The following is a 25,360-nucleotide window of genomic DNA, read 5'->3' as shown; positions in this document are numbered from 1 at the left end:
GTGTGGTGTGTGTGTGGGTGTGGTGTGTGTGTGTGTGGTGTGGTGTTGTGTGTGTGTGTGTGTGTGTGTAAACTGTTTGAGATGAGGTCTTGCCGCTTTTCAAGGACTGGCTAGAAATCCCTCAGTATGCCACCGTGCTCTGCTCTGTACTGGCTTCTGTGTCCTGGGTGCTAGACACCTTGTCTCACTCATCACAGTCACTCGGTGAGGCACGCATTATCTCCATTGTGCAGATGGAGAGACTGAGGTCTCCCAGAGGTGTACAGGGAACAGCAGGGACAAGATTCAACTTTGGTCTTCATCACACCACAGTCCTCATTCCTGGACCAGGTGGCCTCCCGGTGGGATGGGGATGGTCTCCCCGGTCTCTAAGTATCCCCCCATTTCTGCCTAAAGGGGGCTGTATGAATAGTCCCAGCTGAGCATTCTCGTACTAACTTTGCTCTGGCGACTCCACAGGAGAAATGTCTGCGGGGGACGGTGCTGCCCAGGATGGACGACCTCGAACAGCACCACCCACTGCATCAAACGTGAGTGCCTCCTGCCCTGTCCGCCCCTCTTGCTCTTAAGGGAGACCTGGATGAGGATGCCGGGACCAGGAGCAGATGGGTCTTCCTTGGCCTCCTCCTGGGGATGCAGCTGGTGGTCTTCGGAGAAGGGAGACTTAGAGATGCCTCCAAATGGAGACTGTTTCTCGGGGCAGATTCCCGCTCATGTTTTAAACTTCTTACATTTCCTTCTCCCCGCCCACTCTGTTGGTACCATGTTTGTGGTCTGCAGAATATACCTCTGGGGACACCAGTCTTACGGTGGGCTGTGGGAATCCACCTCTGCACTGGCCCCTGGCCTATCAGGCAGACATGGTACTAGTCTGATCAAATAAGGCTTTGAGTTGGTGTCAGGAACAGCCTTCTCTCAGACTACTCTGAAGGCTGCCTAACTTGTCTTAAATGTTGGGAAAGAAAGAAATCCTCTTAGCTATGTGGAGACCAAAGATGGAGACAGGAGGAGTCATGACCTCTAGGCTGAGAGCCATGACCCATGCCTCCATTAATGTCAGAGGCAGAGTCAAGAGCCAATGCTTACATGGTGGATGAGAATATAAGTCAGGTAACGGTGGAAAGTAGAATGGAATCAGATAGCCCGACTCCAGGATGCTACTCACACCCTGCTACCAGGTACCTGATCCTTTCTTCTGGGCCTCACTCTGCATTGGAACTCTGGGGAGGATAGTGTAATTCCTGGGGCTGCTACTAGCTAAGCATTGGATGTTGGGATAGCCCAACACCTTGCCAGACTCTTCACAGACATCACAGTCAAGCTCCTCCACCTACAAGGAAACTAAGGCTTTGGTTAGGAGATACGCCCGAGGAGAGAGTGCTGTCCAGGCTGGGGCTGTTGATGCTGCAGGACCAGGGACCACACTCTGAGAGTCCCTGGGGACTCTGGAGATGTCTGAAGTTCAAGGCCGGGGAAGGAGATTGGTATGTTCCAGAGAGCTCAGCCCTTGCAGGGAGCCTTTGGCTGGGTAGAGTGTTGCTCGGGTTGACTGGAACAGGCAGCCTCACAGGGGGTGGGCCTCTACCCAGATGCCTGAGGGGTCTGGGCCTGGCCACCCTTGGCCCTGCAGGCCTGCCGCCTGTTTCCTAACTCACTCGTGATTTTTCCAGTATTCCTCTTTGCCAAACTGTAGTTTTAACACTGGAAACTTGAGGTTGGGTAAGTGCAGAGCGTCTCAGACCCAGTGTGGGTGCACCCTCATGTCTCAGAAGGGGCTGCTGCTGGAGGATGTGTAGCCACCCACACCCCACTATTTCCCTGTCCAGCATAACAGTTCTGCGGCACCACCCCCAAACCTGTCTCCTTACCCTCGGACCGGGCTGTGGGCTGGCAGCTCCCTGGAGGACTGGCCTTCCCTACTCGAAGCGGGCTGCCCACTGTGGGGCTGTGTGGTGTTTAGTGGGTCCCCATACTGTCTGCTTGTTGCTATTTTGCTGCTAATGAGCCTAATGAGAACCACGTGAGCCATGGGGTGTTGGCCCTGGATAACTGGGCCCAGGGCTTTGTAGAATGTGGCGCTCCTGGCTGCCTACCCTGACAGCTGGCTCTGTGCTTCTCTGGTGGCTTTTCATTGCCCTCTCCCCTCTACACAGCTGCCCTGAGGGATGGGGAGATGCCACGCCAGGGAATGTTCAGGATTCTGTCCTAGCAATTTCATACATACGGGGTGCCTTCCAGGCAGGTGGGAGATGAGAACAGATAAGGAGGAGTGTATGACGTACCCCCCCCCATTTCAGTCTTGGCCCCCACACCATGTGGAGACTTAGTTCCTCTTCTGTCTCCTCACATATGAGGACTTGATAATCTACCCATGTGTAGAAGTGCTGGTCCTGGCTCAGTTGCCCCTTATTCCTGGCCTCTCTCCTCTCTCGTGGAAGCAAGCGGTCTAATCCTCACACCCTCCCACCTCCCCGGCTAGTCTGCTCTCTTCCCCCAAAGCCATGGGAACCTGGGGAGCCATGTCTCTGGCTGCCACATTGCTGTATCCCCATTTCCTCCCTCTACCTTGGTGGAGTCTGGAATCGGGCCACCGTTTTCTCCCTTGGTCTTGGTATCTGCCTTTTTTCATGATCTTGCCAGCTCATCTGCATGATTCATGTGTTTATGTATTTGTGGAGGCAGCTGGCTGAGGGGCAGGGCGGTAGGAAGTGAGATGGCTGTCCTGTTTATAGCTGCTGCTTTGGGGAGATTCTTCGGTTTTCTCACCTGAGCTCACCCGTCTCCACACATCTGGGGAAGGGGCTGTAGCACCTCCCCCAGCCTTCCTATCTGGACTTGAGGACACAGGGTCTGGGGCTCTCTGGGGAGGACAGTCCCCTGCAGTGGCTGAGGAGGGGCCCCCGTCTCTAGACCCCAACTCCTGCAGTCAGGTTCGAGGTTAAGAGTCTATGCTTTAGATTCTGGTTTCAGATCTAAGGAGATGGATGGTTAAACCTCAGGTGTAGATCCTTGGGCAAGTAACTTTTTCCCTTTTTAGTTCAATCTTAGCCATACAGTGTGTGACAACTTATACAGGCTTGTCTTTGGGATTAACAACAATACAATCCATACCTCTCACAGTGTGCCAGGTTGTCATAAGTCCTTTATATTACTGATTTTATCTGTCTATCTATATCTATCTATCTATCTATCTATCTATCTATCATCTATCTATGCATCATCTATCTATCTATCTATCTATCTATTTATCTATCTATCTATTTGTTTATTTTGGTTTTTCAAGACAGAGTTTCTGTGTGTAGCCTTAACTGTCCTGGAACGCACTCTACAGACCAGGCTGGCCTCGAACTCATAGAGATTCGTATATTACTGAATTTTAAAACAATGACCCTTGAGGCTAGGTTTGATTCCCCCCCTCCACCATTTGCAGATGAACCTGGATAGTTGTCCAAGTCAGGGAGTGGGGGTGCAGCAGTCTGTGCATGAGTCCAGTCTCCGACTCCCCAGGGCCAGCCCTTACCCTATTCTCTCTGCTAAATGAGCAACTCCACAGACAGCCTGGCACGCGGTTAGGCACATGGCACCTGGAGCATGGTCACCAGAGCCTGTGCTGGAGACCCACTCGGTGGGTGTGCGGCCATGGACAAGCTGCTGGAGCTCTCTCTGTCTGTCCTCTTCTGTACCCTGTGACTAATAATAGTTGCTTCCTTCCAGAGTTACAAGGAACAGATGAGGTGACTTAGGTCAAACGTTTCATTCCTGGTCTGCCGAGTCCTCCAGGCTCTTTATACAGAGCCTACGTTGTTGGCTTTGATTTCTCAGGCCGGGGGTTATCTCACTGCCCCCAGCATGTAGCACCTCTGTGCGGCATAGTGCCTTTCCTGGGCCACAAACGCCTGTCAGCTTTCCCAGAAACCCTCCCTGCCGCTCAGGGGACCTGGTGATGGAGTCCTGGGTTTGCATTTTGCTCCTGACTTCTTGGTCCAGAGCCTCTGCCTTGTGTGTTAGGCATTGGGACGATATTCCTTCTGGGTCTTGTCTCAGTCCTACAAGGACCCTGTCTCTCTTTTTCTGGGCCCCACTTGGCTTCCCTCAGGGTGCTTGCCTGATGCCACCCGTAGCATTCCTGTAGAAGACTCACACGTGAGAAGGACAGTTATGCAGAAGTTGTTAGGGGATGGTGGAGAGGAAGCTAGGAGGAGGCAAATCATGTGAGCTCAACAGAGACCCAACTAACAAGAAATACACAGCCCCCAGATGTAGGGTACTGTAGCTCTTCCTGGTCAGTATGTATTTCCCCATGAGGCTTTTTGCATCATGAGATGTCCTAAGCCAGGAACTTCCTGAAGCCAGGGGCTGGTCCCCTCTACTCACACTAGTGTGTCCTCGGCCTGCGTGCCCCTGACTATGGCTTCTATCCCTGATACTAACCAACAGTTTCCCAGGACGTCTACAGCCCTCTTTTTCTGGCTGCACTGCCCCTGGAGTGGCCTGCTTTCTCACAGATGTAGACACTGTCTTGGGGCCACTAGCCCGTGTTTATAGACACCCCCAGCCAGACTTCTCCCTCGACCTCAGGCTCCTGAGTCTGCTGCCTACTCGGGATCTATTGCGATTGCCTCCCTGACTGTCGGACGCCAGCTTGCGCAAATGAGCGCATGCTTTCTCTCCCCGAGGCAGTTTTTCTCCTGGTGTGAAATGGCATCCCGGATAGCCAGGGCCACACGGGACACCTCTTTCCTCATGCTCTGTCATCATTCCTTGCCAGGCCCTGCTTGTTTTCACTTCCCAAGTCCCATGAGGACTGTCTGTGCCTCGCTTCTTCCTGCGATGCCTCTCTGGTCTCGGGTGTCCGTGGAGATCTACTCTAGATATCTGCAGGAGTCTACGGGCTGTTCCCTCTATTACCCCTTAATGCACCAGCTTGCCTTCTGCTGTGGGGGTCCCCAAACCAGTGTCCCTTCCAGCCTGGCTCTTAGCCCTTACCCTGACTCACATAATCTAGTCTGGCTGCTGGGAATGTGCCTCCTTTAGTCTGTGGTCAACGCCACTCCCCCAGCTCTGCCTCCACTCGCTGCCTGTGTACCTGGCCCCTCTTGTTATCTTTCCAGTCTCCGCATCATGCTCCCCTCCTCAGAGAGGCAGCCTCCAACCACTCTGCTTATACTTCCTCCTCCTCAGTCTTGTTTTCTCTGGATCTTGGCCCTCTAACTGTTGCCTCCATATCTTTGCATCCCGACTTCCGGCCTTCTGTCCCACTGTTGTGTGTTTTCTGATACCCTTCTGGTTAATTTGGAAGTTCCATGAAGGAATGGATGGAGTTTATCTTCTGTACCATTCTAGGCAGCCGTTAAATAGTAGATACACAGCCATGTTCTAGATGAGCACACAGTCCGCCAGCGGTAATGGCTCCCGCACCCACACGGTTCGGATTCAAACAGTCTATGATGGCAAGGTAACACTTTCCTCCATGCTCTGCCGTGAGCTGGGGGTACCAGGGGCAGATGGCTACACGTCAACCACAGAACTGTCTTCTGTGCCCTTGCTGCTGCTTTCCAGGAAGAGCCTGGTCACAGGCTCATCCCTCATGGTGCTTGTCCTGTTCCTCATCTCCGGGGGGTCCCTGCTGGGACCGAAACCACCAAAGCTTCTCCCTGCTAAGCCAAGGTTGCAGGATGGATATACCCTGGAATCTCCTTCCGTGTGCCTGCCGTGGCTGGTGGGAACGGGGGTTGCTTTCTGCCCCAGTCCCTGGCCCTCAGCCTCCCTGTGGCCCAGCCTCTCAGCATTTGTTAAAGCAATTAACAGGGCAGGCCAGGCCTAGAGGCTGGGGCCAAAGTCTGACTCACACCTTCCCTTCCTCCCCTCCGGGCCGCCAAACAGTAGAGGCCCACTTGGCCTGCCAGACGGCGTCTGCAGGGAGTGTGCGAGGGGCCAAAAATGGCATCTTTCTCTCATTAGAGGCTTTTATGTGACTACGACTGCTATTTTGGAGCCCGGCGCTTGGCGGGCCGCTGAGCCCCGGTACTGTTTGCAGTGGCCCAGCACAGCTGTGGTGGGAGCAGAGCGAAGAAGCCATGGGTCCTGGGGCTCTGACTTCTCCACAGCCTGGAGGCCCAGGCCCAAGGTTCTGACAGGTAATGCCCTCCTCATGGGCCTTCTGTGGAAAGGAGGAGACCACAGAGGGTTCTGGGGGGTGTGAGCCCGAGATTCTTAGGGTCTCTTGCTCTAGGGCCAAGGGGCTGTGCCCCCCATAAACACATTCTAAAGGTGAGGTGCCCAGGGAGAGCCTGGGGCAAGTGTTGCAGATGGTTGGAAACCTTCAGATCTGTAAAGGCTTTGGCGTGAGAGAGAGAGAGAGATCCCTAGCACAGGGGACAGGTTGTTTGGTCCCTGGGGGCAGAATATAGAAGAGGCAGAGCTTGTGTGGGGTGGGGGTGTCTTAAAGCCAGGGTCTCGGCTCACAGGTCGTACGTAGAGAGACAGGAAGGACAGGGTCTCTGGGACCCAGAGGAAAGAAGTGACGACAAATCTCATCTGGAGAGACAGAAGGGGCCGTCTGTCTGTCCTGTTGTACTTCCTTCTGCACATTGGCCAAGGCCTGGCTGAGGGGAATGGGGCATGGCTAAGACGTTCAGAAGCCATCTCACCCCCACCCTTTGCTGTCTTTTGGCTTGGTGTGTGAACTACTAGAACGTTCGGGATGATGGAAATGTTCTATATTTCCCGGTCCAACATGGTCACCACAAGCCACGTGTGACTAGTAAACACTTGAGCTGTGGCTGATGAGAAGGAGGAACTGTGTTTTAAAATTGCATGACATCTCAATCCAACCCATTTGCACTTCAATAACCACATACAACTTGCGGCTACGGTGCTGAATCGTGCTGGACAGGCAGTTCCAGAACGCACAGGAGGTGTCCTCTGCCCAGATCTGTAGAGAGGGGAAATCAGCAGCCTCTTTCCTGAGCAAGACAGAGCGTGGAGTGAGGTGTCTCAGAGAGGTGAGAAGTAGCAAGGTCACACGGTCAGGGGTGGCTGAGCTGGCTCAGACCATATCCTCCCGACCCCTCACCTCCTGACCTCTCTGCTAACAAGAGTCTGATCATCATGGATCTGAACAGGGAGGGTAGCATCCGTTTACACAGTGGGCGCTGTTTCTAGAACCTTCTCCCAGGCCTGAGTTTGGTCTCCTCCCAAAAGTGTGTGTTCTGTGTGGAAAGTCGGAGTATACCTTTGCTCAACTTTTGGAGCTGAGTGGAGGTAGTGGGGGCCCCAGCCAAAAAGGTGAGGGTGTCTGGGAACAGCGCTTCCACCCATTTCCTGCTTTCAAAGCAATTTCGGGAGTTTGCGTTTCTTCCTCTCCTTTGGCACATCCCTGCTAACTCTGTGGAGCCGAACTCTCCACGTCTCTAATGTTGGGTGAAGACGAGATTGCCAGGGGAGGGTGGACAAGCCAGGGTTCCAGAAGAGTCCAAATTATGAATGGCGGTGGAACAGCACAGCCTCTGGCTATACAAGGTGCTGTCCGCAGATCAGGGGAGGCTTGGTGTGCACCTTCTCGTGAATCACCTGCAGAGGGCTGGCAAGACACCGCAGCCAATGCTGCGGATTCTCCACCAGTAACCAACCAAAGACCCGTCAGAACCTTAGAACGCCCACGGAGTCAATTTCTTCAATGCAAAGTGTCATCTCTCCTCAACAAGAAAAATAGGGTGTTTGAGGTGGGTATAAAAGTCCACCACCAGACAGTGGTGGCGCACGCCTTTAATCCCAGCACTCGAGAGGCAGAGGCAGGTGGATCTCTGTGAGGTCCAGGTCAACCTGGTCTACAGAGTGAGATCCAGGACAGCCAGAGCTGTTATACAGAGAAACCCTGTCAGAGGGGAAAAACAAAACAAAAGTTCCCCAAGGTTGGAATTTTCTCTCTTCAGATGTCACAGCCCTGCCTGGAGCTGCCTCTCCTCAGGTGCGTTATTCTGCGGCTTGTAGAAAGCCCCTACTACCAGCAGTTCCGAGATGGCCAGTTTGCTTCTGATCTGTTTTGAGATCTGGGCTCACGTGTTCCCATAAGTCTCCTTCAAGCACAGTCATTCTTGCCCCCCAGCTCTCACGGTGTCACTAGATTTTATGCATCGGTAGGATATCAAAAAACACCGAGAGACGGCTCCGAGGCTGGTCACTTGCCACCCAAGCCTGATTCCTGTTGATCCCCAGAACCCAAGGAAACGAAGAAGGAACTCTACAAAGTTGCCCTTTGACCTCTGTGCTTGCATCCCATCCGTATTGTACACACACACACTGAACATAAATAAAAATAAAAAATAAAAACTGCCGGAATTTTCCTTTTCTTAGACAGCCGATTGGAGCCACCCACGTGAGCCATTTAGTGGTGCCTTTGTAGGGAAGAAAAGAGTTCATGATCCAGTCTCATAATACATGTGATTGGCTCAGAGCAAACTAGACACTGTAGTGTGTCACATGACGAATGCAAACCATACAAGACAGGCTGCTAGGAAGCTGGTAAGAGCTGGTTCCAAACCTCAGACCCTCCCAACATGGACGGTCTGCAAACTGGGAAAGGTCACCTTCCCAGGAGGGTGTTTATCTATCAACACAGCTGGAAATCTCAAGACTTTTATTTATGATGAGATAATAGACAGAGAAAATGATATATCCAGTTTCCCTCCTGACCCCTCATTCCCTGTGAGCTGTCCATCGGATCAACCAAATTCCTCCACACAATGGGATTCCTGGTTGAGAAAAGACCTTCCAGGAATGTCAGGACCCCCACCAGGTGGGGTTCCTCTGTGCGTAGCTGCTCTCACCAATCTCCAGACCCTCGGTGCTGGTCCAGAGAGTGTTCACAGAAGTTGGCAGCCTTGTGGAAGAAGGCAGAACCAGAAGCTAGTGGAGGAAAAAGGCGCAGGGCTTAGCTTGCAGGGCTGGGAGTCTCAGATTTCCAGAGAGTGAAAGACGTTATTGATAACATCAAGGATGGGTCATCCTTGAGGCTTAGGAGGGGAGTGGGAGAATCGAGGCCATCTTACATCAAAAGCCACCTTTGGGGGGCTGGAGAGATGGCTCAGCAGTTAAACGCACACTGACTGCTCTTCCAGAGAACCTGGGTTCAATTCCCAACACCCACATTGTGGCTCACAGTTGTCTATAACTCCAGTTCCAGGGGATCTGACAACCTCACCCAGACATACATGAAGACAAAATACCAATGCACATAAAATTAAAAAAAAAAAAACTAACAAAAAAATTACAAAAAAATCAGCCCACTTGAAGCAAGTGTCATTTGCTCAAAGGTGGGAGCTGTATGACCCTCCTCTCATGCATGCTAGGTTTGGGGTCTCTGCTGGAGGAGAGGGGTGGGCCCACATGGCTTCTCCATTCTTAAAAGAAAACCAGGTTCAAGATGTGCCCAGGGCATATCTGTCTTCCTCAGCGTTTGCCTGCTAAGCTGTCCTTAGCATACAGGGGCCTGGGCAGGTGGGCAGGTGGTAGCTAGTTATATTTGGATAGGTGGAATGATGTCTGGGCGTTGGCTAAGATCTTGGGGTGGCAGTTTGTGTTGGGGAAGGGTTTGACTTAAATTCTCTGGAATTATCTACTTACATGGGGACCAGGGTCCTGTTAGAAAGGGGCACCGAGGCACCAAAGAAGATACCTTGGATCTAGTTCATAGTTAGAGTCCTTCAGCTGTCTTCACATTACTCCCCAACCTATTGATTGGGTACCTGGCCCTTGAATACCTTGATGGGCAGGCTTTCCAATCATCTCGTCCTTTGAATGGTTGGTCAGCATCACTTACTTATTCTAGGAAACTTTCCCTAACCATTACTCTAACCAGCCCGAGTTAGAGGCTCTAGCCAACTATAACACTTACCCGGTGGACCTGTGTGTCCTTTCTGTATAAGTGTAGCTGACCTTGTGAGCACATTGAAAAGAATACTTATCAATGCAGATGCATGAGCTGGCACACATCTTCTCTCATAATTTGAAATTTATCATGTGGCTTTCTTTAGAAGGGCAAATGGGCCTAGAGCCTCCATTACCTACCAGGGCCACCCTGGGATGTGCATCTTCCCTGGGGCTGGGCTTCCTTCCAATGGCCCCCTTGGTGCATAATTTGAAGCCAGTACATCCTTTTTGTCTCATCATGTTCCAAGCCAGGGCTCAGAGGTTGTAAGAAAAAGAGCCATGCAGGTCATACATGGTGGGTAAGAGTAAGGGTGGGCTATTTAGTCAAAGATTGAATGCTGGCTCCATTATCTAGCTCGGTGACCTTAGGCAAGTCTCTTAACCTCCTTGACTTTCATAGCCTTTATGGGTAAAGTAGAAATTGTAATCATACCTGCTGCAAAGGATTGTAGAGAGGATTAAATGAGATTCTGTATTGTCAGCACCCAGTGGAGAGTAACTGCCAGAGTGAAGAAGATGGTTGTGCTATTGTATGCTAGGAGCCAAAGATCACTGCCTTCCTAGAGGTTAACTGTATAGATGGGGATCCTGAGACACAACACGAGAAACCCATCCGCAGACGAGCTCAGTCAGTGGCATGCTCAGGAAGTGCTTTTGCTTTTTGTTCAAAAGAGGAGGGAGGCAGCCACTGAAAGAAGGGTCATCAGGGATGGGGAGGTGACTTTGAGGGGATGGTAGCTCTTAGGCAAGTGATCAGGTAGGAAGCCAGAAAGCAAGTTTAGCCAGAGTGGGTTGACTTCAAGTGTTGTTCGAGAGGTTGGAGTTAGGAGGTCCTCAGTGGATGATAAAGAAGCTGAGGGTTCCCAAAGGGAGATGGCATGGACGAGAATTTTGGAGAGTATATTAGCCAGGGTTCTCTGGGAGAACAGAACCAATAGAATGAACATATATTAAAAGGATTTATTAAATTAGCTTGCATGATACTGTCGGGGTAGTCTAACAACAGCTATCTTCACACTGAAGAGATTGATAGCCCAGTAGCAGCTCAATCCACAGGGCTGGGTGCCTCTGTGGTCCCCATCCAGCCGTGAAGGTCTGGAGGGTTCCTGGAGAACCACAGGTCTTCAGTCCACACTGGGTTCTGATTCCCGTCAAGAATTGGGAGTAGCAGCAGAGTAGATGAGCTCAAGACACAGCAGGGTAGATGAACCTGCCAGCAAGACAACAGGAAGGCAAGCAGGCAAAGAACCAAGCTTTCCCTTGGCCTCCTTATATCTGGCTGCCGCTGGAAGACGCCATCCACATTTCAAGTCTTCTCACTTCAACTAACTGGATCAAGAAAATGTCTTAAAATGTGCTCAGTAATTTATCTCCCTCTAAGCCAGGAGGAGACTTACCTAGATGGTAGCAGTGGACCCCCTTGTATTTGGCCGGATCCAGTCAAGCTGACAACCAAAACTTACCATCACAGAGTTTCATCTAAACTGGCCTATGGTTGGAATGTAGAATTCCTTTCAGAGGGATTTCCCGTGAAACCCCACCCCCAGGCATGTGGTCTGAGTAGTCATGCTTCTGGTGGTTTCTAAAATGTACTTAGAATGACTGAGGCAACAAGGTCTCTGTTTCCTCCCCAACCTTGAATGACCTTGACTCCCCTTGACTTCCTTCACCCCCACCAGCCTGTAACCTCCATGGACCCCTTGCACCTCCTCCAGCATGCCACACTCCTTCTAGCCTCCAGGACTTGGTGTTTGCCTCTGCAAGTCTGCTCAGATCTTTCCAGTTCACTCCCCCTAATACTCCTCCCTCTTCAGTGAAGTGTTGGGCTACTTCATCTGAATGGCCTGGAACACCGCGTCACCTTTCTGTCTGCCTGACGCTACGTCATACTGTCGTTCTCTTGCTTCCGGCCTCTCCCTCTCTGGAGTGCAAACGCCATGTGAAAGATGACTTAGTCTTCATGGTGGAGCCCTCAGCAGGGTTCCGTAACTACTTCCTGAGTGAATGAAAGGCAGGTGGATGAGACCTTGTTTTAGAATGCCCGGAATGACCTAGATCACGGGCTCACACCTGTTCTCCACGGAGGTCCTGGAGAAAGTGGCTTGGCTTTGTATCCCAATGGGGACCTCAGCAGGGGATTCTGGGTGGCTGCTGATCATTGGGTTTGTCTTTGGCCTTTGGAAGGTGGGAAAGGCCAGTGAAGAGAGAAGTCATGCCCTAAAGGGTTAGCAGCTGCTCATAATGAAAGCTTAGGGCAGGGGTTCTCAACCTTCCTAACATTTCAACCCTTTATGTTGTAGTAACATCCAACCATAAACCATCAAATTATTTTCTTGGCTACTTCATAACTATAATTTTGCTACTGTTATGAATCATAATGTAAATATCTGATGTGCACGATGGTCTTAGGTGACCCCTGTGAAAGGGCCATTTGACCTCCCAGATTGAGAACCAGCTTACAGGAAAACACCTAGTTTCAGCCTCCACTCTGTCTCTAGGCTGGATTAGGACCCACTGGGCAGAATCACCCCAATGCCCAAGCCAAAATTCTATCTTACTGAGTTGGAGATAAAGAGCAGGGTTATCAGATGATACAGACAGATTGGGGGTGATGTCTTAGAGGCCCTTAGATTCTCCTAGCCTCCTCAGCCCACCCTGGTGAGTCTCCAGAAAATAGGCTCAGTGAGGTCTAGGTTGTATAGCTCATAACAAACAGGCAAACAACAAACATTTGGGTTTTAGGCTAATGCCAAACCTTTCCCATAAAGGCATTCATTCATTCATTCATTCATTCATTCAATATTTATTGATAATTTACTCAGTAACAACCTTTATTTTTAAGTTCTGAAGCTACTAGAAGACAAGAAAAAAAAAGTCTGTACTTGGTGTTTCTGTAGCCCAATAGGAGTGGGCATCTAAGCATAAACAGGATGCCAGGTGGTCCTTCTCCCTTGGGGGGGCTCTTCTGGGGGTGTGCTGAGAGGCCTGCTCCACAAATAACTCTTGTCCAAAACTCAAAGCCATACTCACCCTGCAGACCTGGGGGTATAGCAGGGAGAGAAATGGTCCCAGAAGCCTTCTAAGGCTAGGTGTTGGGCTTTCCACGTCCGTGAGCGGCCGGGCCAGGTCCTCTCCCTGGGGCAGAAGCCCCTAGGACATAAGACTGGTGGGTGGCCCACGGCCTTACGGTCCCTGGCCCTGCTGTTATCGCTCTCTTCCTGTTTCCTCAGCTGTGTGCCAGCCTCCCTGTCAGAACCGGGGCTCCTGCAGCAGGCCCCAGCTCTGTGTCTGCCGGTCTGGCTTCCGCGGGGCACGCTGTGAAGAGGTCATCCCTGAGGAGGAGTTTGACCCCCAGAATGCCAGGCCTGTGCCGAGACGCTCAGTGGAGGGGGCCCCCAGCCCTCACAGGAACAGCGAAGCCAGAGGAAGTCTTGTGACCAGAATACAGCTGCCGGCACCACCACCAGCAGCCAGGTAAGTCTCCTTCTGGGGGTGGGTGGGGGTGGGTGGTGGGTCGGGTGGGCGGTGGGGCGGGTGGGGTGGGTGGGGGGCTGTGGGACAGTCGCTCATCAGTAAGGAGGCAACAAACCTAACAATTATGTCACGGATTTGTCAGGATTAAATGAGTGACTATATGTGCTCGGAACAGCATTGAGCTCGTGTATCAGCTCTTTACAAATCCCCCCTTTCTCATTACCCCATCCCCTCCTCCATCCCCTCTCACTCCTCCATCCCCCCCCCTCCGGTGTTCTCTATGGTGTTGCTATGTTCCTTCACTAGAATAAAGAAACCCCATTCTGTTTCACTCACCACCAAACTTCTCCTCTTAGAGGGAGGAGGAGGCACATGTGGGGAAGGTGAATAGGCTAAAATAAGCAAGGGGAAGCCGGGCGGTGGTGGCGCACGCCTTTAATCCCAGCACTCGGGAGGCAGAGCCAGGCGGATCTCTGTGAGTTCGAGGCCAGCCTGGGCTACCAAGTGAGTTCCAGGAAAGGCGCAAAGCTACACAGAGAAACCCTGTCTCGAAAACCCAAAAAAAAAAAAAAAAAAAAAAAGCAAGGGGAGTCGACGGGCAGCAACCCCTGCCCTGCTTGCCCTCTCCCCCACCCCAAATCTGGCTAGACCTTTCTCTCTCCTAGGACGGGAAATCTGAACTTTGTAAACTGGTCCCTTTCTAGGAGGCTGTTTGCGCTGAGCTGCTAGGTTGGTTTTTCCATTCGCGTCTACTTAGGGAGGCTCTCTCGGAAATGTTGCAGCCCAGCTTGTCTTGCTGAACTAAGGGGAAAACGGATTTGCCCTCTCAGAGCCTAGAGAACCAGGAGGGGAAGGCTGACCGCTGAGGTCAGGTCCTTAGCCGGAAAGGTCGAGAGAGACCTGCTGAGTAGCAGGAAGAGGAGGAAGGAGAGGCCTGCAGGCAGGCTACTCTGGGGTAGCAAGGCAATGCTTAGGAGAGCTGGGGGGCTGAGCACCCACATGTGTGCTTTCCAAGGGCAGCCAGAAACAGGGAGAAATGATAGGTGAGGTCAAGTTGAGGCCTAGGGAGCTCCAAGATCAAAACCCAATAGTCATCTACGGCCAAGGCCCGCAGATGTTAGGGCAGGGCCAAGGGTCTGGGTGCACAATACAGAGGGCCTGGGATTGGCTCTGAGCTGGTGGGTGGGGCCTGGGCCAGGTTGTGAGCTCCAAGCAGATAGGCCTACATGAGGGCACATGCCAGACGCCAGCTTGAGGACCATGTTTCCCTCTATATCACTTTCACACTTCCTCCACATAGGCCCATTCATTGTTCCTTGAACCCGGACCACTCGGAGAGCAAGGATACTTGTTCCTGCTTGTGCATGAATGCATTGTCCCCGACATCTGATCCCATGCCTGACACAGTATAGGTGCTCAATCGATTTGTCAATGAATGACTGCAAGGTGAGAAGTCTAGGTTGTGTGTGTGTTGTATCCTAGGGATATTGTCCTTGGTGTAGGAAGCATCAGAAGCTAAAGGCTGAATGAAGTCTTTGGCCCACCGCGAGGCCATCCTCAACTTCCACAGGCTTCCAGGCCAGACGATACTGCGGTGTCCTTAATGCACTGCGTCCTCTAGGCCAGTCCGGTCCCCTTCTGCCCTGAGGCTTCCATGCATGAAATCTGGGCATGTCTCAGCACCCCACTGCCGGTTGCTGTCCACCCAGCTGTGTTTTGCTTTGGAAGGCCAAATCCCGCATGCCTGGTAGTGCTAAACATTTCCTGTGAGCCGGGCCAGGTTTCTCAAGCGGCTGCTGGCCTCTGTCCTGATAGCAGTTTGGACAGGCTCTGCCTGTCCAGACAAAGGAGTGACATGACCCAGAGGACATTCTAGGAGTGGGAGGGAGGGTGAGACGTCTGGGGAGGGACAGCACTTCAGGAACTGTGACGGCCAAAGCCCTTCCAGAAGAGCACTAGGCAGAGGCTAGGACATGTGCACCATTTAGATGCACACTTAAAGGTGGATGAGAGGCAGGGTCCTGGAAAGTCACAGCAGCAGGCAGGATGTCCATGGAGACCAATGTGCCTTGCTTGCTGGCTGTCCCTGGCTGGGCAGGGGGCCTGCCCACCTATGTACCAACTGAGCAAGGGCTTCAGAAGACAAGTGGGCTATGGGAAACTGCTTTAGACAAGGATCTAACCTCAGAGCTGACCTCTGGGAACTTGTCAATACACAGCTTTTGATTCCGCAGTCTGCAGCGAGCGTCTCTTACGTGGTCCCAGGTGATGTTAGCTGATGTGCTGGTCTATAGACCACATTTCAGTATCATGGGTGCTAGCGCCTGGATTTGGGGTTCAGATAAGTCTTGACTCTTGTTCCGAGTTTACACTCACCATCTGTGTGACATTAGGTACACATTCTAATCTCTCGGAGCCAAGAGTCTCCATCTGATAGGATCACCAGGAGAATGTAATGAGACCAGCTGAGTAGGGAGCTTTGTGTGGTATCTGACTCTCGTGTTTAGTGTGGAAGCCATCAGCCACAAGGACTTGAGTAGAGAAGAGAAAAAAAACGTTGGGAGAGAGAGAGAGAGAGAGAGACAGAGAGAGAGACAGAGAGAGACACATGAGAGAAGATAAGTCAGTGGAAAGGGTTTATTTTCTCAGGTACAATGACTTACTGCTCTGGAAAAGATCTCTCTCTCTCTCTCTCTCTCTCTCTCTCTCTCTCTCTCTCTCTCTCTCTCTCTCTGCTGAGAACTTCCTGTACCTCCTGTGTCCCCTTCCTTGCTGTTAGCAGAGGCAGTTGTCCAAGTGTAGAAAGGCCAGCTGAAGGTTTACAGGGGGGTCCCATGACCCTCCACCCGTCTCTAGCGTTGTCTCTGGAGTGACGGGTGGTCGGGAAACTGCTCTAGCCTGGCACAGTTGTACAGTCTGTGGCCCAGTGCAGCTGATGTGGGATACGAGTTTCGGCTTCTCCCCAGGAGAGGTGAGAAGGGACGCCGCTGTCTCCCATTCTGGCCCCATGCAAAGCATGCTACTTCAAAGCTAGTCTTCTTCAGCTGGACTTGACCCCCCGAGTTTCTCTCAAGGCTCCCCGAAGGGTGGAAGGATTTCTGGGCTTTGTCGTGTTAGCATCTAACCAGCAAACAGAGACACCTGAGACTTAAGAGGGTCCAGCCCTGGGCAGGGCAGAGCTGGCCTTGGGGGTGCACTTGTGTAAAATATAAAAAGACCGGGCTTGTCGGGTGGTGCACACCTTTAATCCCAGCACTCCAGAGGCAGAGGCAGGTGGATCTCTGTGAGTTCCAGGCCAACTTGGTTTACATAGAGAGTTCCAGATCAGCCAGAACTACACAGTGAAACCCAGATGGACTCCAGGTCTTGTAATCCAGCTTTGACTGGGTTGGGGTTCAGGGAACAGTTTGGAGAACAATGGAAGGGATCTCCTCCTGCTATACTAGACCCAGAGCAGACATGTCTAGGTTGCTGAGGCAAGCCTCAGCTTGCTCAGAAGAGCAACGACCAGGAGTCTCCCAGAATCCATCTGCTATCCTCAGGGAGCAGACAGTCAAATTATACTTCCCATAATCCCCTCTTCCTTTTCCCACCTGTAAGTCCAAATGAGTACATCTAGTCCAAGGAAACTCCCAAATCCCTGATGAAATCCGGGTATTTCTCCTTTCTAAGACCTCTCAGAGCTGAGGACTATCAGGCCCCCACCATAGCTTTGGTTTTAGCTCTCCATCACTATAACAAAATACCTGAGGTGGTTAACTTGTAAGAAGAAACGGTTTATTTTTGACTCATAGTTTTGTAAATCCTGGTCCAACATGGAGCAGATCCATTGCTTCAGACCTCTGGCTGCCAAGCCAGAGGGAGTGTGGTGAAGCATGGTCATTTCATGACTAGGAAGCAGAAGAGGAAGATACCAGGGTCCCAAGCCCCCCTTGATGCTGTATCTCTTCCCACCCGTGACTGAAGGGCCTCCCACTAGTCCCTCACCCCCTACCTCTTCCTAAAAATCCTACCAGCTCCAAATAGTACCACCCTTGGGATCAAGCCTCTAACACCCAGACTGCAGAGGGACAGTCTAGTCACAAACTACTGCAAGGATTCTTCAAGGCCCAGTCCCAGCCCTTTACAAATGCTGAGAGTCAAGCTATTGCCTTCCTACTGGCCTACAGCTTGCAGGTTAGTGGTGAAGGCTACAGATCACCACCACCACCACCACCACCACCACCATCACCACCACACCACCACCACCACCACCACCACCACCACCACCACCACCACCACCACCACCACCACCCCCCCCCCCCCCCCCCCCCACCACCACCACCACCACACCACCACCACCACCACCATGACCACCATACCACTACCACCACCACCACCATCAAGACTCACTGTACCCCTACTGTTGACCCTCCTTGTGATTCCTGCATGAAAGTCTCCAGCTTAGTGTTAGGTAGGGAGAAGATTTCGTACAAACGTTGTTTAATCAATTGTGCCCTTGGAGTATAAATGAGGGCAAGTTAGGCAACTCCTGGGAGCAAAGAGTAGAGAGGGTCCCCAGAGTTCTTTGCACTTTAATAGTGGGTCTAGATTTCTGGCTAAGGTGGGGGATGTCCAGGCTAAGATTAGGAGGACTAGGGTTGTGGTTAGGGTGATGTTATTTCAGTTTAATGATAGTGTACTGGTTACAGTGAGCTTGGCATTATGCCTTCAGTGTGGTATTAGGATAAGGGTTGAACCTTGGGGTTGTGGTAATGCAGAATTTAGACTGTGGGTCTTTCGAATGTAGTATGGTTGTTGTTTTAATCTAACCTCCGTTGGAGTCTTAATGAGGAAGCTGGGGTGCTTTATGGGTTCCACCTCACCCAAAACCGGGGACGAGAAGGCACCGGGGTTGAGAGTGGGGCTCCTAAGTCAGACAGACACAGTTTCATATGGTTCTGCTCAGCAGCTGTGGGATGTGGTAGGGTATTTTTTCGCTTCTCTGAGGCTCGTGCTCGACCGCACGGGTCTTGGGTTGAATGATGACAGACAGACCCAGGAGAAAGTGCTGTGTCACACAGTTTGGGGTGCAGTACTCCACAGTGAGGAGTGTTTCTTGTTTGGATCCGGAGTTCCAGCGGAGAGCCGAGGGAGCTTTAATAAAGGGTCTGTTTAACAAGGTGTGTGGGTGGGGGAGGGGAAATGAGAGGGCCTGGAACTGGGTAGCAACATCAAGTCTCCTTTTAAGGGACAAGAAGCAGTAGCTAGGACCCAGAGTAGCAGCTGCAGGATGAGGCTGCCTCAGGGGCCAGCCTACAGTGCTTGTGAGAGGATGAGACCTCCGTTCACTTTCCTCCTCTGATCGCTTCCTGGAATTCCCCAATGGGTAGCATACAGAGTGAGGAAGCCTCCCAGGACCTAGTGTGGCCTGAGAGGGGTGTCAGGGGGCCACCCAGGCAGGTAGAAGAGCCTCGAACACACAGAGCCACCTCACAGTGTCCTGTGGGCAGGCTGTTCAACCACTGCCTCTCCACAGTGAGGAAACTGAGGGCAAGCCGCATTAACTCGAAACACACTTGCACTTGGTGGACTTAAGGATTTTCATTTGGAAGGAAGAGGCTAAGGATCAAAGAGGCAAGAGGAGAGGAAAGGTGGACAAAGCCCTCGGGGAGCACGTGTGTGTGACCAGGGCCTGGGTGGAGACCGGCAGGGGGTTGGTGCCTCCATAGTCCTGGTGGTTTCCCAGGCTCCAAGACTTCTCCTTTGGAGCTCAAGGCTTTCACGTCTATATCAGGTTTCACCCCTTGCCAGGCATGTGGAGGAAGTTTCTGATTTATGGGCCCAGTAGTTTTTCCAGCTACTCAATCTGTAAATCTGCCATCAGTTAGTTCGCTGGGCACTGCCAGAAAAACCAGTGAGCGCTTCCCAGGTGAAAATTGCTTCAGCAAAGTCCAGTGGTGTTAGAATAAACAGAGAGAGAGAAAAAATACACTCATTCTAAAATATATACTCATTTCTATGTGTGGCATTCATGGGGTCAGCACGCTTTCCCATCTGATGTACATGTGTATACACACACACACACACACACACACACACACACACACACACGAACTCCACTTCCAGGGAGTGAGTGCCTAAGGGAGAGATCTAAGCCGAACTGGGTAATTTCTTAGAAATGGATAAGAAAGAGGGAATGGGAGGTATGCAAACCCAGGACTCTTGCCTTCAAGACCTAGAGGGATGTCTGTGTGTGCGTGTGTGTCCACCTGTCTGTCTGCAGATGACACTGACGATGGCTAAATGATTCCCAGTAATGAACTGTGAAAATGCATAGTTCCCCTGTGAGCCACAGAGCTGTGGTTTTGTGTTTCTGATTCATGGTGGAAGTGAATAGCTGCAGCAGGCATTTGGTGGCGGCCTTCCTTCTTCTCATTTCTCCTAAAAAAATATTTGTGAAAGGTCTAAAATTCAAGGAAGTTGAGTGCTTCTTGAAGGGAAAAAAATCCCCAAGCCTTGCAAAACAAAGATTATAAATCAAAACCTCTGGAGCTCCCAGCCGATTGCCCACACAGAGCTCTCACCCTGGCGCCTCAGCTCTGACCACTGCCCCCCTTGTCCACCCATGTGTGCTGGGTTACCTCAGAGCTGCTTGTGGGAATGTCACCAGTGAGGCTGCACCCTTCCAGGGCCCCTTCCTTGGAGAAAGATGGCTATGCCTTTTGCAGGCTGAGATGTGACAAAAAAAATTAGTGCTAAATATTTCTTCCCTCTTTGTATCTCATGGATAGAATGCCTTGTAGATCCTAGCAACTATTAAATCAAGAATGTTCTCGTTTCACTCAATAGCATCTATGGCTTCTCCTTCTGTACTTTTGTGTATGTGTATGCCTGGAGGTACGTGTATACATATGTGCTTATATTTGCAGAAACCAGAGGACAACCTTGACTGCCACATCTCAGGAGTTGTCCTGGGACACAGGGCTCACCCATTTGACCAGGCTGCTGCCCAGTAGGCCCCAGTGACCTTCCTGTCTGCCTCCGCACCCTCGGTGTTGGAATTACAAGTGCACAGCACCTTGCCTGGCTTTTTCACATGGGATCTGAGGATCTCACGCTTGTGTGGCGAGCATTTTACTGACGGAGACATCTCCCTGTCCTTGTGGCTTCTCTTTGGCACATAGGCGTTGCCAGCACACACCCTTATACTCCATGGCCAGGATTAAGTAAAACAAGGGTCATTTAAACACAAACACTGTGACACCATGATGGGAAACCCAGCGACTGAAACAGCTACTACATGGCTTACTGGAAGGTGGCATATAGCGTGTGTATACACTGCACAGAAGGGCAACTCACATTCTGGTAAAGTACAGAACAGGTGATGAAAGGTTCATGGGATTTAAAACTTAGGCATTATTTCTGGAATTCACCACTTAATATTTCCAGACTGTGATTGATCTTTTTAGTTGCAGTTGACAATCAATGAAACTGCAGGAATCAAAACCGCCTTAAGGGAGAACTACCGTGTTTGATCAAAATGGAGTCTGGAGGGAGAATTGTGGCTCTCAGAGAGGACCATGGCTCCCCTCAGCCACCCAGGCTGGGACAGCAGACAGCCAGAGGAGGAAATGCTCTCAGACGGATCTCATTATAGCCTAACCTCAGCTCATCTGGTTTCCTGTCCCGGGATCCGAGAGCAGTGACCTTCCTACAGCGTAAGCAGATGGCCTGTGCCAGCAGCCCAGGGAGGCCCAGGCCTTGAGCAGGTCTCCAGCAACATGTCTGCCCACACCTTTGATCCTTGAGTTCAGCATTCCCACTTGTCCTGCTCTATGACAACCCATCTTAAGAGAGAGATGCTCCCACAGTTCCCACCGTCTCATCTCCCAAAAGACAGTCCAAACTAAACAAGCTCTAGTGTGAACTCACTCTGTTCACCCCCGCGCCATGCATTCTGTGTGTCCTGAGTGGATTTTTCAGGCCAGTTGGAGGACAGGATGCTCAGAAGGGGGCTGAGGGTTGAACAGACACTGGCAGGATTTTGTCCAGGCACAGCCTGCTTGCCTGCTTGTCTTCTGTCCTTCCCTTCATCCTCCTGTCTTTCCTCCTCTTCTTTCTTTCTTCCTTTGCAGTAACAAGAGTACTGGGATGGCTTGGCCTCGTGCCTTGCTTCTAAGAGTTCCTGGCAATCTGGAAGAGCAGCCAGTGGGAAGGAGAAGGGAGGGGGCATCCCTGGGCAGTGTGGACAACAGGGCAGCTAAGGGGCCTATCTTCTTATTAGTTCCGGGGGGGGGTGTGTGTGTGGCAGTTGGCACAACACCTCTTCAAGGCTTCTCTTTTACGCTGAGTTCTATATGATGAGGTCCAGACCAGGTCTTCTATACCTCAGATGCAAAGTAGATTCACATAGCATTACATGTCAGTGTCTACCTGTCTGTTTCTCATTGGCTAGGTGACCTTAAACAACTTGCCTAGTTTCTCGTGCCATAGCTATAAACTAGGCAGAAGATCAGTGTCCTGACTTTAATGATGATTAAATGAATTAACATATGGGAAATGCTCAGCACAGCCTGGCAGAGCCCAGAAGGAGGTCTTTTTTTTTTTTTTTTTTTTTTCTAGTAGAGGACAGTCTTCTAGCTAGCTCTGTGCATGATTTCCTCCCATTTCCCCTTGACCAGAGAGTCTTTGTTCCCCACTGAGCTTCCCCATCTGCCCGTTCTGCATCTGTTCCTCGGTGGTCACTCTTTTCTCTGCCCTTCCCACTCCCTATTCCAGCTCACATTCCACAACTCTGGAAAGCTCCAGCCTCAGGGCCACATCTGCTTAGGAGGCCTGGGGCACCTGGGTTGGACAGCGTACTCAGCCATGAGTTTCCTGACCCCTGGGACATCCTGCTTTTCTTCTCTTGGAGTCTTCTGACAGCCTCACAGGCAGGGCCTTGTCGCTGGGCTACTGTGCGTTGATGTTTGTGTGGTTCCCTGCATCAAAGTAACAGGGTGAACAGGGCTGAAGTCTATCCCGTCTTCTGGCCGTCATACCCTGGTGCCGTGCGGCATCCTCCTGAGGGAAGTGAGGCAGCGTCAGTCGTGGCAACAGGTTGACTAGGTCTCCTGCCTCCTGCCTCCCTGTCTCCGTAGGCAAGTGCCCAATGGGACTGTGCCCTTCCAAGGACATCATAAGCACACCTTGGCCAGGTTGAATTATGAATTCATGAGATCTCGGTTCCCTATGAGCTGACAAGTCTTCCAGATGACACTGGCCCTGACTGGGAAACAAGGCCTTTCCAGGGATGGATAGATGGTGCCAGTGGAGAGACAGCTCGGGGAACCATGAAGAAGTTTGAAGTTCAATGTTATCAATATTTGGGGGCAGCAGCTGGGTCCCCTGTTATGTGTTGAGTCTGCATAAGATATAGAGGGTAAGATTCAGTCCCTACCCTCCCGGAGAGTCTGTGTCCCAGGCTCAGCTCCAGGGTGGTCCTGCTGGGCCCAGAAGGAGGCTGAAAGCTCTTGGACAAGAATGGAGTGCCCATTGCCTGAAAAGTTTGTCATGGGCACTCTGGGTAGAAAATGAAGGGCAAGTTTGTCCTGGGCACTGGACAGTCCCTCGGGCTACTTTTTCCTCCCACCTCTGTCCCGAGGCACCCCAAGGGTAAGCCTGGTTTCCAGGCAGCAGAGGAGTAAAGATGGTCGGGCTGCTGAGGACATGACCTACAAGATAGACTGCTTGCCTTAAAAATGCTCTGCCGTCAGCGGAGGAGAGGGATAAGGATCTTCAGCATTTGGAGCCCCCCTGAAACTGGGGCAACACCTGCTTCAGGGCTGTCCTTGGGGTAGGGATGTGACCTCAGCCAGGGGTTAGGGGTCCCCTTCCCCAACATCCCGGAGGACACACAGAACTGCTCGCTCCCTTTGGTACCTATGTGCCTTTCTGAAAATGCTGTGTTCTCCCCCAGCTGCTGGGGAGGCAAGAGGGGCTCTGGCCAGGAAGGACTCCTCCCCATGGGGCACCTCTAACCCAAATCTTGGCCGGGGCATCCTCTGGGGTCTGTGAGCCAGACCTACAGTCCTCTCAGACCTGGGCATGGCCATGGAAAGAACTAGAGGCCCAGAGCCTCAGGACAGGGAGTGCGACTCACAGACAGCCAAGTTGGGCTGAGAAGGGCTGACCAGTGAGGCCGAAGGCTTGGATGAATGGATACATCGTGCAGCAACCGGAGTGACCTTGAGACACCTGGGGGACACCTAGGGAGGATGAGCTCTCAGCCTCTCAGGATAGGCGACAGAAATGACAGCCCCAGTGTACACCACGCAACTAGGAACTGCCCACTGAGAAAGCCGCCCCTGAGTGTCTATCATAGGTCCCTGGAGGCATGGCAAGGGACCATCTGATCCTGGTGTGGGTGTGAGGCCTGCCTGGCCAGCCAGGAGAGGACAGGACAGTGATCTGCCAGACTTCCCCTTGGGGCCTTTCGTGGGCCCAGATCCTCTGGAAGCCAGAGTCACTGGGGAGGATCCAGGACATGTTAACTTGCAAGGAACTGGGCCTGCAGTCATGAAGCAGAAGAATCTTGTAGGCACCTCCTTTCTGCTGCTTGCTTCTTGTCCCCTTCTCCGGGGGACAGCCTAGCCTCTTCCCCTGATTTGTCTCAAAGCTAGGCCTTGTTCCCTGCCCACCTTCCTTTCTTAATTCTCTCCTCACTCTTACGTTTCTCAACCTGTTTAGGTATCAGAGCATGTGAGAGTCTCAAGGAATACATGAGCCATCGACACAGTTAATCTCATGATTGGAATGAGCTGGAAACAGTTTTCTGAGCAGAAACTAAAATGATCGCCTGTGTGTCTGTGGAAAAAAACAACAACCAAACCCTCACACCAAAAAAACAAAAAGCCCAAACCCACCCAGCTATAGGTACACACACACACACACACACACACACACACACACACACACACACACACACACACACACACACACACACACAAGCCATGGAAAGAGTGAACTGAACTATTGAGTGATGTGTGACAATCTGTTGCCACATTTTTCCATTAATATTAGTTTATTGCTTGCTCATTTGTTCAATCGTGTACTAGCAAACAAGTAGTAACAGGCGCCAAGGGCTGGAGGATTTACGGAATGCAACTTAGAGCTGAGACCCCACTGCTCATTAGCAGATGTTCCCCCCTTTCGGTGGGAGGTGTCAGCAGAGTTGGGCCTGAGCTCAGCAGGGGCCCCTAGTCCACGCTCTCTCCCCTGGCCAGATCACACCCCCGCCCCCCTACCCCCACCACCCACCCACCCCCTCCCCCACAGGACACACTTCCACTGTGGCTACAGCACCGACTGGCCTGAGTCTGGCCTTGAGATTCAGCTTGAGGCCCTAAACACATATCTCGTGGCGAGCGGAGCCCTGTTACCGTTTCTCTTGGGTTGCAATCTGGGCTCCTAGTCTGTAACCCCAGCATCTGAGAGTTGGAGACTGGTGAGTCGTAAGTTCAGGATCATCCTCAGCAGCACAGCGAATTCAAGGGCAACCTAGGACACGTGAGTCTCTGCTTCCAAAAACAGGTCAACAACAGAAGGAATCTGGGCCCCGACATTTCCATCCCAGACCCCCGTAGCCCAGACCACAGTTAAAGCCTTCTATCTGGCCACCTTCCCTCCCCTCTCTTCTATTACCAATAGAGCCTAGAGACTAGTGTTGGCTCCTGCTGAGCCTCCTCACCTTTGCTGGGTGCTGGTCACTTTGCCCAGCTTCCAGTGGATCTGAGAGGGAAAATGTTTGTCATCCTAGGGACCCAGTACCCAACCAGTAATAGGTGTGTATAAGTGCGTCTTTAAAAAAAAATATTTTACTTGATGTGTGTGTGTGTGTGTGTGTGTGTGTGTGTGTGTGTGTGTGTGTGTGTGTACATGTATCCAGGTGCCCAAAGAGGCCAGAAGAGTGTGTGGGATGTGTAACTCTAAAGCT

General features: G+C 51.6%; 1 protein-coding gene across 1 annotated transcript in view; it reads left to right on the top strand.

Annotated features, from left to right (window-relative positions):
- The window catches only part of Ltbp2 (latent transforming growth factor beta binding protein 2), an 86,836-nt gene that overhangs the window by 6,896 nt on the left and 54,580 nt on the right, over positions 1-25,360 (top strand). Inside the window, exons 2-3 of the mRNA XM_028876692.2 lie at positions 460-530; positions 13,161-13,404. Coding sequence (XP_028732525.1) covers positions 460-530; positions 13,161-13,404 — 315 coding nt within the window. The remainder of the gene's footprint in view (positions 1-459; positions 531-13,160; positions 13,405-25,360) is intronic.

The sequence above is a fragment of the Peromyscus leucopus genome, chromosome 14 (genome assembly GCF_004664715.2).
Source record: "Peromyscus leucopus breed LL Stock chromosome 14, UCI_PerLeu_2.1, whole genome shotgun sequence".
NCBI lineage: Eukaryota > Metazoa > Chordata > Mammalia > Rodentia > Cricetidae > Peromyscus > Peromyscus leucopus.
This window is presented reverse-complemented; position numbering and strand designations above follow the sequence as displayed.